The sequence below is a fragment of the Solanum tuberosum genome, unplaced genomic scaffold (genome assembly GCF_000226075.1).
Source record: "Solanum tuberosum cultivar DM 1-3 516 R44 unplaced genomic scaffold, SolTub_3.0 scf00091, whole genome shotgun sequence".
Classification (NCBI taxonomy): Eukaryota; Viridiplantae; Streptophyta; class Magnoliopsida; order Solanales; family Solanaceae; genus Solanum; species Solanum tuberosum.
Genome location: NW_006239016.1, coordinates 540,792 through 554,892, shown reverse-complemented (window position 1 = coordinate 554,892; position 14,101 = coordinate 540,792). Strand labels below are relative to the sequence as shown.

At 31.1% G+C, this 14,101-nt stretch overlaps 1 protein-coding gene and 1 pseudogene across 1 annotated transcript; both read left to right on the top strand.

The window, feature by feature from the left end:
* The first annotated feature begins 228 nt into the window (after window positions 1-228).
* Window positions 229-2,822, top strand: LOC102582964 (fatty acyl-CoA reductase 3-like; annotated as a pseudogene).
* Window positions 2,823-10,433: 7,611 nt separating this feature from the next.
* LOC102602491 (cytochrome P450 94C1) lies at window positions 10,434-12,167 on the top strand. The gene has a single exon (XM_006347174.2). It carries the CDS (start codon window positions 10,487-10,489, stop codon window positions 11,954-11,956), a length of 1,470 nt encoding a protein of 489 aa, XP_006347236.1. The 5' UTR covers window positions 10,434-10,486; the 3' UTR covers window positions 11,957-12,167.
* The last annotated feature ends 1,934 nt before the right edge of the window (window positions 12,168-14,101 follow it).

Sequence of the window (14,101 nt, the reverse complement as noted above, 5' to 3'; positions counted from 1 at the left end):
AATCATATAATATCTCAGTTGGTTGACTATATGAATTCTCACCTTGTTGGTGAGAATTTGATATTGTAATCTCCTCCCTTATTTCCCCTATCCCCAGTTTTTTTTTAAAAAATAAATAAATAATCGTAGCCCTCTCACACTATCATAATAACCACTTACCTTACATGTTTCATCATCCGCTATATATAAGTGCAAGGATCCATACACCAATTACAAGTTGCACTTTCATAGTACTTAATTTTGGTCTTGTAAATTAGCCAAAAAAAGCTTTGGTGATGGAATCACGTACAATAGAGCAGTTCCAAGGCAAGACTATTTTGATTACCGGTGCTACCGGTTTCCTTGCAAAGAGTACACTCTCTCTCGATCTCGATCTCAATCTACTCTCTCCATATATCGATTTGTTTAATTAAAGTACTAATTAGTTAGTTCCTTGTAATTAACTTAATTTCATTTGTTTATACAAAATGTACGTATGTACATAGTTCTTGTGGAGAAGATACTTCGAGTTCAACCAAATGTGAAGAAACTTTACCTTCTCATAAGAGCTTCAGACAACAACTCTGCTAGACAACGCTTTACCAATGAGGTAATTATAAGCTTATAAGGACCAACTTAGTTTTTATTTAATCGATAATATATCATCTAATTGCAAGCATTTTTTTTATTTTACTTTTTTAACTCGCTCATTTAACACTCCTAATTCACACAGGTCGTGATGTCTGGATTATTCAATATTATAAGGGAAAAAATGGGTACAATATACCTCAGCTCTCTGGTGGAGGACAAGGTACATGCAATTTCAGGTGACATCTCTAAAAAAAATATGGGAATTAAAAATTCCCAATTGAGAGAGTATATGTTCAAAGAAACTGATATAATCATAAACTCTGCTGCAACCACCAACTTTGATGAGAGGTACATATATATACAAATTAATATATTTTTCTAGTTTATTTATAAAAAATATTTGTACACCTTTTTTTTTTTTTTTGTCAATTTTTCATTTCAATTCTGTTTGAATAGATATGATATTGCAATGAATATAAATGTAGTGGGGGCCAAGAATGTCCTCAAGTTTGCTAAGAGTTGTAAAAAGTAAAAATGCTTCTTCATGTATCTACCGGTGAGTTTATGATTTTTCATCTCCATTAATCTTATATAAATATTTCAATATATCATCGATGCATGAAACATAAACTCTTGTTTTTTATATACAGCTTATGTTTGCGGAAAAACAACAGGAATTTTATCAGAAAAATTGTTTGTTATGGGTGAGACGCTCAATAAAAGCTCTTCTTTGGATATGGATAAAGAAAGGAGTGTTATAGCAAGCAAATTTAAGGAACTTAGAGCTCAAAATGCGACACCAAAAGAATTGACAATAGCTATGAAAGAACTTGGCTTACAAAGGTTATTACAAGATATATATATGCTCATATGTATGTAGTCTATACTTATAAAAAATTTACAACATTGTTATTAATTTTGATCCTAAAAATTATAAATTAGGGCAAGGTTACATGGGTGGCAAAACACATATACTTTCACAAAAGTAATGGGAGAGATGGTTTTGGGACACTTGAAGGAAAATCTACAGATTGTTATCATACGTCCAGCAGTTATAACTAGTACCTACAAAGAGCCATTTCCTGGATGGATTGAAGGAGTGAAGTAAGTGTTATAATCATCATTGTGCGTATTATATTCTACATAATTATATATATAAATAAACATTATCCTCTTTTAATTTCCTTATGTTATTTTTCTAATAACAGAACAGTGGATTCATTTATTTTGGCTTATGGAAAAGGTGTACTGAAATTCTACTATGGTGATCCTAACTCAAAATTTGATGCGGTAATAAGTGATTTTCCTACTTGTACTCGTAACTCATGAGCATCAAATACACCTCCTTAGAGACTAAACGTACTCGTTGAGGGGTTTGATCCACCAACGTACTTCATCATGAGTTTGACTCTGATTAATTCTTATTACTTACAGATTCCAGGGGATATGGTGGTGAACACAATCCTTGCCGCGGTTATAGCACATGAAAATCAATATTCTCAAGAAGTAGTTATTTATCACAGCAGCTCATCTTTGAACAATCCTCTAAAAAATTCAGACTTAATGCTTTACGCGTTTCACTACTTCACGAAAAATCCATGGACTAATAAAGATGGGAAAACTATCAAAGTGAAGGCTCCTATGCGTCCATTTAGCAGCATGGCTAGTTATCGTAAACACATTTCAACTCATTATTTGCCATTGTTAAAGGTTGCAAAAAGTTTGTGTTATATTCGACACAATAAAAATCCATACATGATTTATTTAAATTCTACATAACTAGTAAATTGATCGCTTTTTATTTTTCAAGATACACTTTCAAATGCTAACTCAATCATGTTTTTAAATGCTTCAGATGTTAAAGTTTGTGAATCAAGTGTCATGTCATCGCTTTGAAAAAACCTATATACTTATGAAAAAGAAGATATATAAGGTTATACGTCTGACTGAACTATACGAACCCTACGTGTTTTTCTATGGAAGGTATGTGTACGTACGTTATAATTAAGTTACATTCTCTATATATTTTCTCTCGTAATTCCAAGTGTATATTTTACAGTTTTGATGAGGTTAATACTGAAAAATTAAGATTGGCAATGAAGGAAATCAACATGGATGAAATGCTTAATTTTGACCCACGTTGCATCAAATGGGAGGATTACTTTATGAATGCTCAAATTCCTGGTGCTGTGAAGTACCTGTTCTAAGGATTATGCTTAAGCTTTTAATTTGTGTGTACTTGTTATGCAATATTTTCGTGTCTAAATTTAATAAAAGTGATTTTAATTTGGGTTTTATATTCGAACCGACTTTCAATTTTAATATTTTCTCAAATGTTATATTATGAAGTTTTGATGATTTAACAAACTGTGGGATTTGGTAGAAGACCTGATCCTACGTGAGACTGAGAGTTCCAGACAAAATGAAAAGGATAGCTATAAAGTTGCCACCACTTGCACAACTGCAGTGGTTGGTCCGCGACAATAGAGGAACAGAGCCATCAGCCAATGGCGTTGCACTAGGTTGTTTGTCCATCTTATTATTAGTCATTTTGACAAAGGACAAACCTAGTTTTTGCATTCGGGAATTTTCCAAGCAAAAGTCATTCTCTCTCAAGGAAAATATTCCCATACTCACCAAGGAATCTGATCGAGCAATCTATTATCGTCTTTTAGTTGATCATATGAGATTATTATTTTGCACTCTAAGTTGTAAGATCTATTCCTGTGTTATAAAGGAATCAGATCATTTCAGCGTTGTAATCGTTGTTTGAAGTTGAGTTGTAGCTAGAGTTAGCTATATTAAGTTCTTAAAGTCTATATCAACTAGGGTTAGTTGGTGTACTAGTGGGCAATAGAGTTATTGCATGTTTTATTTCTACGTAACAGAGGTATTACAAAGGGAAGTGAATAAGAGTTTAATTCCTAGGTTGCAAGAGTTTGTAATCTGAACCTTGGCTCGTTTGAAGTAATAGAATTGTTGTTGAAATCTGGTCAGACATATCGTGGTTTTCTCCTCTCTTGAGCAAGAAATTTTCCTTGTAAATATTTTGTGTTTGTTATTTTTAAATTTTACTTTTCGCATGTTCTTGCTATGTCAAGGAACCTGATCCATTGACTTGTGATGGACGCATACAAGCCATCACTTATGTAGTAAAAACGTTATACAATCTGATGTTTAACGCTTAACGAAAGAATGACAACAAAAGTATTTTCTAGCCAGTCTTTCACTCAAATTATTGTAGAAGATTTGCATTTTTTTGTTTTTGTTAATGAGGCAAACTATATGCTAAATTTCGCAAACATTATCATAGAGAAGGGAACTGGGCCTATTAGCCCAATTAACTTACCATTTCTCTACTGATGTATAAAGTTCACATATATCTATTTTAGAGTTAGTAATTGAAAAATAGTCACATATTCACAAATAATTAAAAATTAAATTATCCCTTTTTAATACTCATAATATAAAATGTGAACATAAATATCTCACATTTAAAAAAGTGTAAAAAATCCCGTTGTCAGCTTTTTTGCTCTATTTTTTTAAACTCCACGACTTATTTGTTGGAAGTTCGAATTCCATCATTTTTTCATCAAATTCATCGATCTTTTTCATGATCAATCCTAACAGGGGTAAAATGGTAACTTATTATGTCAATTATTTTCTTTTTTAATAGATTTGTTAAATAAAAAATAAACAAGTAAATAGGGACCGAGGTCACAAAAAAAGTAAAACCATGGGGTGGGGTGTCACTATTTAAAAAACGAAAAGAAATCAGAATGCTGATGAGGAATTGAATATTCATTTGTCATTATAAGAGAGTGGAAAGAATCAAATCAAGATCATATCAACATCGATATGCTTCACATATCAAGCTGGAAAAAATGAGACAAATTCTTTCGATTGTGAAATTATCTCATGAGATTAGATAGTAAATCAAGAATACTTCAAATATCTATCCGTAAAAAAATGTAATGGGATAGTTGAGATCTCTCATTTCTATAATTAAAGATTTTGGATTTGCCAAGTTTAAAAGTATCATCATATATCTAATATTTAAAAAATATTGCGCGCTTACTTGATCTTCATATTTTAAACTCCATTTTATAAAATTCTAATTTCGCCACAACTTTTCACAAGAAATATGAACTTCTACTTAAAAATTCAATAAAATTATAAAAAATTGTAGATATAATGAATTGATACTAAAAATATTTAAATATTAAAATTATAAAATTTGAATCTCGAATGTATCATTTTGGTTCTGATTGGGCAAATTAACTTTTCGAGCTCGTGAGTTGGCGCTGATTCAACAGGTGCATTGAACCTCACATAACATATTGTGCATGTAATTATCAAAGCTAATATTTTTTATTAACAATTGGCTTAACTCTTCTTCCTGCATGCATTCCTCTTTAATTACATTATAATCTGTCACATGAGAAATTAAATAAAAGAAAAATAGACTAAAATAGAATAAAAGAAAAGGAAATAAACAAATAAGTCAACAAGAAAAGTATGGGGATGGGGAGATCACTATTTAAAAACTAAAAGAAATCAGAATGGTGATGAAATTACAAAGAATCAGATCAGGATCATATCAACATCGATATCCTTCACATACCAAGCTGGAAAAAAGGAGACAAAAAACTTATATTGGAAGTATCTCATGAGATTATATATAGTATACCAAATATATATATTAATATGTATACTTGGCTCCCTAAGCATATATCTATATATAAAAAAATTAATGGGATAGATAAGATCTCTCCATTTCCTAAAAGATTTCATGTTTGAGCCCTTAAATATCATGTATCTGCCCATCAAGGATGTAGTAGAATGTATAATATCTCTCCATCTTATAACTAAAGATTTGGGAATTGAGTGCCGGAAATAGAGAAATTCTTGATAACAAAACACTTCCAATTAATATTTATTTTCTCAGAAAGTCACCTTTTTTCTTGATTTTAAATTTTTTTCCGACAATTAAAATAATTAATAATTATTACTTGAGTAATCATCTGAGAAATCAACTCATGTTATATAATATAAATTTAAATTAATCAAGTCAGTGATTATCGAATACCAATAAATAACAACAATAAAATATCGATCATAAATCTTGCTTACTCATTTTTAAGTGGCTTCTCACCTCATACAAGAATATAATGTATACGCACATATATATAAGGTGAATCGTATCTCAATTATTAGTGAATCCAATTAATAAAATAAACAATATACTAGAAGTTGAAAATTATGTCATACATGAACTCATCAATTTCATAACTCATTAAGTGCATCAACTACAACATTGATCGACAGACAGATCACTGCTCACTGTTAGTGAATTAATCATGTATATCTTTGTTGTTATCCAATCAAAGTAAGTTAAATTTGTCTCAAAGTTGCATTGTCGACATCATGATATATATGTTATTTTTTTCAGAAAAGAAATAAAAATCAATACAGCTTATTTACAAAATAAAATAAGAAGATACTCCGTACATAACATATACAATATATTAAAATCCACTTAAACACTTCTTTCCACTTAATGGTCCCCTTGTTAAAGCACATTTTTTCAGTATAAAGCATATATAACACTATTATTATATTATATTAAGAGTGATATTTCATCCCAAAGCACAATTCACGATTCTTCAGCATCAGTAGGCCCGTTACAAAAAGTCCATGATATAATCCACTTAACTCTATAAAAGAAATAGAAAAAGGATAAATTAAGAAAAAAAACTATATAATTAGATATACATCACTATCATATATCATATATGTACTATTACTATTTATACTTTTAAAATATGACGTATTTTACCACTTTTTTTGGTAAGTATGCATTTTATTACCAAATAGAAGTTTACCGCTAAAAAAAATGAACTATTCCGACTAGATCGAATCCAACTAATAACTTTTCATCTCCTAACCATCTATCAACTACTTTACCACTAATTAAGATAACCCTACGTATCTTACACTTAGATATATGTATTTTTGCTATCAGATACACTAAAATAAAGAGAGAGACGAGTGAGATTGGGGAGGGAGGCGAACGAGATTCGTATAAATCACAGATACATGTATATCACACTAGATACATGTATCTATAATTCTATATGTATCTGGAGTGATCCATATATATTTGAGATACCAGATACATGAGAGAGTGACGAGCGAGATGGAAGAGGTGAGAAAAGCGAGCGAGATTTGCTATGTATCCCAAATACATGCGATTTCACTTGGATACAATTTATCTAGAACAAATTATACCTAAATTTGATCCCATGTATCCGAAATACATGTATCTACATGTATTTGGAGGCATCAAAATCTAGTAAAATAAGTATTACAAACAAAAGTATATTTAAATAATTAGTACCTTTCTAAGCTAATGAAATTTATATAATATTACAAACTACAGTATATCTAAACTATATATCATGTGTATTCATGTTTACACCCAATTAATAAATAGAAGACAACTTTCTTAATTTTAATATTTGATTAGTAAGATTAAATTATTGAGTTTAGTGTGAATGGATGTGAGTAAAAAAATCAAAGACTTGATGTCCACAGCCCACAACAATATATATATATATATAAGAACAAAAAGTAGTATATATCCAACTTGTTGATTCTCTTTTAGTTATCACAATCAAATTGTATAGTCTCAGAGGATATTTTACAATTAGTTGCAACTTACGACCTTTACTTGTTATTAGGCCAATTTGTTCTCAAATAAAGTTAAAATTAACCTAAGTATACAAAATTTTATCCTATGTTCAAAACGTGTGGAAAACGTGATTGCAATTTGCAAACGCATGTCACTGAGTACGTACGTACTTGTTAAAAAGGTAAATAAGTAGTTTCGCACTTGCTATGCGTGCATTACGTTTGGTACGAAGGACAATATTTTTTTATAAGTACACACTTATTGTGTATTTCTTATGAAGGAAAATATTTTTTTAAAATAGTGGGATAAAGAAAAGAGCATTTTCATAATGCAATAAACAAAAACTAAGATATATAAGGTCATTTGATACGTGGGATAAAATAAATAAAATTATTTTATGAATTGAAAGCTTCCATCTTCTATATGGGGTTAATATCTCTGATGGTCACTCAACTATCCAGTCTTTCCTCAGAAAGTCACTCACATGGTGACTTTTTAGTGAAAATTAAAAGTTGAGTGACTTTCTGAGGCAAAAGTGAATAGTTGAGTAACCATCTGAGGTATTAACCCCTTCTATATGGGATCAATAGTATGTAATTCCAATATTTTAGTACAAATAACGAGAAACGACAATTTTTAAATTAGCTAACATCTTAAAGTAAACATAAGATGAAATTAATTTCAAATTTTATCTCGAAATTATTATCTCTATTTCCCGAAGCTGTACTTTACTAAACGGCAAGTAGGCATGTCATGTCCTGTCACACTGAGGAAAAAGATAAAACGTACATAGCACTAATTGAGAGGTGAGCTAGTGTATCTTTTTTGTGCATGTACCTCACTAGTTGACACACCCCACGGCCTATTGTTTCGTTTTTTTTTACTTGAGAACCTACTAAAGTGAATTAAATTCTACCCCTTTTACGTCCTTTTTTTTTTTTTTTTCCCACACGGTGTTCGGTACCCACATTAGAGCTCAACTAAATTCGAATTCGCATCGGGAAGTCCCACATTGGGGGTAAAGTGCTCCATAACAAAGGTGACTCCGTACCCAAGGAGGCTCGAACCCGAGACCTCTTAGTTAAGGATGAAGGAGTACTTACCACTCCACCACAACCCTTGTTGGTCTTTTATGTCCTTTTTTCTAAACTTAGAAAACTAAGATAGAAAGCTTCCATCTTCTAGATATATGTATTTTGCTATCAGATATATTCTGAAATATTGATATATAGGGAGAGAGGTGATCGAGGGAGAAAGGTGAGCGAGAGAGGAGAGAGGTAAGCAAGAGAGTCAGTGTATCTCAAGTACATACGAATCATGCTTGAATATAATGAATCTAGAATATATTAACCTAATTTGACCTCGTGTATCCAAGATACATGTATTTGAAGACCGAAATCTGGCAAGATGGTAATTTCGAAAACACACAAGAAGAAGCCACATAATTAGATCCTAAACTAGTAAAATTTATATTGTTGTATTCTTGTATTTATGAAAGACTGAGGCTCTCCTTTAGCTTATACAACATATAAATAAATTAATATAAAACATACAACAATAACATAGCCAACATAATTTCAAAATTTATATAAGACATCAACTAAAATAATCTTCTTGAACTTCAAGATTAGTACTAGTTAGCTAGCATATCAATGACAATTGACAATCATATGTCAACTACAAATTTGAACCTTACAGACACTAAGTATCACTTTTCAAGGAAACATGTTTGGCCATGAGATATTTTATTCCTTTGTATAAATTGACAAGAAGAGATCGAAGACAATGCAACTAGACATGTTCAACATATGGATAAGTGTTAAAATGAACTAATTATTCTTGAGACAACTACATTATTTTTTGTCCATCAAAGTGACAATCTGTCTTACAAAAGTTGCATACATTATTATTATATATACATATGTTTGTTCATGTACCAGTTACACTTGCCGACGTCGTCTTGTCATATCTCATATGTAACTTGCCCATGTTGCCGACATGGGCGACAATCGACATTACTTACGTCTGATTTTATTTATATATTTACTCGATGTCTATGTCAAATTAATTATATTTTTTCACCTTTAATTAGATATTTCTAACTAATTTTAACAATATAAATCTTGTACTTATATGAAAATGTCAATATATAACACCTTAGATTAAAAATAGTTTTTTTCTAAAACTTAAGTCTTAACCAATGAATAAAACAAGAAAAATGCGACTAATACTAATTTGTTTTAGTAGGAATAAATTACTTAATTCTTTAAATCGCTGAAAACAACTTATATGAATATTAAATTGCATCTTAGCTTCACAGGTGTCATAGCACAATTATAGTATAATGATATACTTATAAAACTATTTTGTCAAATAATTTGCGGCACACAACGTACACACACGCGCTTTATACGTAATGCTATATTAATTGGAATGCACTAATTTTTAATCAATAATTGCTTCCATTACACAGTGTAAGTGCGTAACTACAAAGGACTACCAAATTTAGTTCATCTAAAACAAAATTACAAATTAAAGAAATAATTCTCCGGAGATGATTAAGAAATATTAAAATGTTGAAAACAGCTAATGATCCATTATTAGCCACAAATTTCTATAGTTAGATCTTTAATAATCAATAATGATCCAAATAGAGCATGTGTTATAATAGACAATATACACGACAGCTTTCATTTCGTATTTCCTTCCTCCCAATTTATACGACTCACTAATTCTAAAAAAAATAACATATTTCTATATTTTGTAACAATAAAATTTTAAAATACACATTTTACTATTAATGAAATAATTTATGACCATTATAAATATATTTTTTTTAATTTTATGTGAAATCAAACTATATCAGACGAATTGAAACGAGAGGCGAACATATATTTATTAGCTCACGCGTAACTCGTGTCGTGTCCCCCCTTCACGTCGCTGTCCTTTATCATCCACTAGCTGTAACGTAATGTCCTTTTCTAAAACTTAAACAAGTACTCTAACTAATTGATAGTAAAAAAAAAAGCTGTGTCACTAACACAAAAAAATAAAATAAAAAACCGAAAACTGTGTGTACGTAGATATCTGGTTTTCTAGAAAAGTAGGATTGAAAATCCCATAAATATCATCCTCCTCTTCATTATAAATAACAACACCCTCTATTCACTTCAACTCATTCACTCACTTTTAAATAAATTCTTCTAGTCATCATATATAGAAATGGCTACTATTCTTTTTTTCTTGATTTTGGCTATATCTATACTTGTGTTATCAATTCTCTTTTTTCTTTCTAGACTTAAACCTTATTGTGAGTGTGAGATTTGCAAAGGCTATTTGAACTCTACATGGTCTTTAGAGTTCAAAAATCTTTGTGATTGGTATTCTTATCTACTAAAAAAGTCACCAAGTGGTACAATTCATGTACACGTTCTTGGAAATGTCATTACAGCAAATCCAAACAACGTGGAATATATGCTCAAAACAAATTTCGATAATTTCCCTAAAGGGAAACAATTTTCTACGATCCTCGGCGATTTATTAGGCCGAGGAATTTTCGCCGTAGACGGCGAAATGTGGAAGTTTCAACGGAAGATGGCAAGTTTAGAACTCGGAAGCGTATCGATACGTTCGTACGCTTTCGATATCGTCAGTGACGAAATTAGAAACCGGTTGATTCCGCTTTTGAAAAGTAACATCCACACCGTTTTGGACTTACAAGATGTTTTACGACGTTTTTCTTTTGATAGTATTTGTAAATTTTCTTTTGGTATGGATCCTGGTTGTTTAAAATTATCATTACCAGATTCAAATCTTCAAGAGTCATTTGATTTAGCTTCGAAATTGTCAGCTGAAAGAGCTATGACAGTTTCACCTTTAGTTTGGAAAATTAAAAGAGGTTTGAATATTGGATCAGAAAAGAAGCTAAAAGAAGCAATTAAAAAAGTTGATATTCTTGCTGAAGAGGTAATAATTCAGAAAAGAAAAAACGATTTTTCTTCCCAAAATGACCTTTTGGCTAGGTTCATGAGGAATATGAATGATGATAAACTCCTTAGGGACATTATCGTCAGTTTTCTTTTAGCAGGAAGAGACACTGTTGCTTCCGGACTGACTACTTTTTTTTGGCTACTAGCACAACATCCACGTGTCATTGATGAAATTCGAGCTGAGTCGAGTCGAGTCATGGTAAGAAGAGAAAAAGAAACTCTAGCTAGTTTTGAAGAAATTCGCGAAATGCATTATTTGACTGCGGCAATACATGAGAGTATTAGGCTATTTCCACCGGTTCAATTTGATTCGAAGTTTTGTCAAGAAGACGATACTCTCCCTGATGGTACGTTTGTGGCTAAAGGGACAAGGGTGACATATCATCCATATGCAATGGGGAGGATGGAGGGTATTTGGGGTAAAGATTGTCTCGAATTTAAGCCAGAAAGATGGTTGGAAGAGGGACTTTTTAAGGCACAATGTCCTTTTAAATACCCGGTTTTTCAAGGAGGGGTTAGAGTTTGTTTGGGTAAAGATTTATCTATTGTGGAGATGAAGAGTGTTGCTTTGGCTTTGATTAGGCAATTTGACTTTCAAGTTCACGTGGCTACTAAAGAGCAGGCACCAAAGTTCATGCCGGGTTTGACAGCCACCGTGAGAGGCGGACTTCCCATCATGGTTCAAGAAAGACGAGAACAATAGACAGGGACGAATTCAGGATTTAGAGTCAGAGTCAGATGTTTCTATGATTATAGTGAAATTCAGTAGAATTTAATAGCTTTTGTAATTAATTATTAGTAGTTCAGACTTCATCTATAGTTAGCGTTTTAGACTTATAGCAAGCTGAACTGTGTGTATATAGACTACTTACGTCAAAAGAGTACTTCTGATCTAATAAAAGAAATGTTTAAAAGATAATGGGTATATTTGACACTTTTTTTTTTAAATCTTGATATATGCCAAATGCTAACTTAGGTCTTAATAGAATTATTAAAGTGCAGGTTCAACGTAATCTAGCTAGTAACTTTGATCTAATCTTGTACATATGTTTGAGAGTTCATTGTTTATATAGTTAATAAATTTCAGAACTCATAAAATGAGAAAGATATGAGGCTAGCTAACACATGCAAATCTCTCTCGACGGCCCCTCCGTAAGTAACTCAGTGAGAAGTAGCTCAGCGACTACTTTCTACGCCTATCAAAGAAAAGGGATAGACCAATGTGGGTTCCAATTAACCTCACCTTGACTTCGATTCGAGCGACTCTTCCCTAGAAAAAGCCGATGAAATGGGACCGCGAAGACAGCCCACCACTGAAACTTGCTTTGCTCTCACTCGGTCACTCAAATCAAAAATTCATAAATTTCAATCATGAATTTACGAAAAACTGTTATGAAAGTTACATTCTTAAAATTCGAGGAGTCAAAGTATTTGTAGTAAGAATGTGACTCCCTTGTAATTGTTAACATGCTTTTAAGGACAAGTATGAACACCATGATAAATATTAGAGCTTATCCACGAAGCATTCAATCAAGTGAACCATCTAATATTTTTACATAATAGGGGTCAAACACGTAATATTAGATCAATTCTAGAAAAGATTGTATATAAAACATCTAATTTGGCGGAGAGACTATGAGTTCACGAACACCATAAATTGCCTTATGAATCCTTCCATGTGCTTAACCCAGTTTAATATTAGCTTGGGTGAGCATGGACTTGTTGCAGAAAGATTCTTAGAAAACCTAGGAGTATTATCTTGTTAATAATGAAGACTCTGCTTGTTTAATTTTTCAATAAACAAGATTCGTGATCCACTTTAAGTGGCTTTCAATTAGCTAATTGACCTTATTAGCAACCACATGAATAACATGATATGTAGGGAATGATAATCAACTTCTTATTCTAATTTTAAAACTCGATAGATTATTTAAAGGGATGGACCACAAATTATTTTGAAAAGAAAAAATGTTAAGATCGAGAAGCGAAAAATTTAATAGCTATTTTCTAAAGGTCATTTTTTTGTATTTAATTTAACATGATGTTAAAGCAAGATTCATTACGTTTTTTTCTATTTTTTGATGTTACACTGTTTATATTAAATTATTCGTGCTTTATATGTCCAGTCTAAGTGTGAGAGAGATATTTTAGGGGACCCTAGATTACTTGTGTATATTAATTATTCAAGCTTTAAATCTTAAAAGACTTTTCAAGGTTCTAGCTTCGTCAAGAAGCATAAAAGGTTTAATTAACTAGAAGATTGAAATAATAAATTGTGTCGGTTATATTCTTAAAATAGCAGTCAATTTTCGAGTTCTCGTGATATATTGGCCATGTTAATTAAATTATTTTTAATATATAATTTAACAGGGGAATAATTTGGTCAGTTAAGAATATTGAATTCCCATGCATCTTCTTCCATCAGAATCTAGAATGGTCGCAGCTAGGGTGACAAAATGGTTAAAATTTACGGTTATTTTTTAAGTCAAATCTATTTAGAATGAGTTGGATATCCAATTATTTTTAAAATTAATCAAATATAGATTAATTCATATTATTTTAGATATCTATCATCTTTGTTAAACAAAATTTCTTGACCATGTAAATTTTTATCGGAGATTTATCAAAGATTTTATGAAAATTACTAATCCCACAAGTAAACTGCCGGAGAAGGAGTCTAAATCATATAGGAATCTCTAAAAGAGAAAAAACTTGTAATTTGAGATTTCTTTTTTGAATCATTATACAATGGATTATACAAATTCCACATTATTCATTTGTTAACTGATGTTTTTAACCATATGAAATATGAATGAGTCAAATGTTTTATCTGTTTTTACCTAACTCA

Coding starts and splice junctions, on each gene's coding strand:
- LOC102602491 (XM_006347174.2), top strand. CDS start 10,487: ATGGCTACTATTCTTTTTTTCTTGATTTTGGCTATATCTATACTTGTG.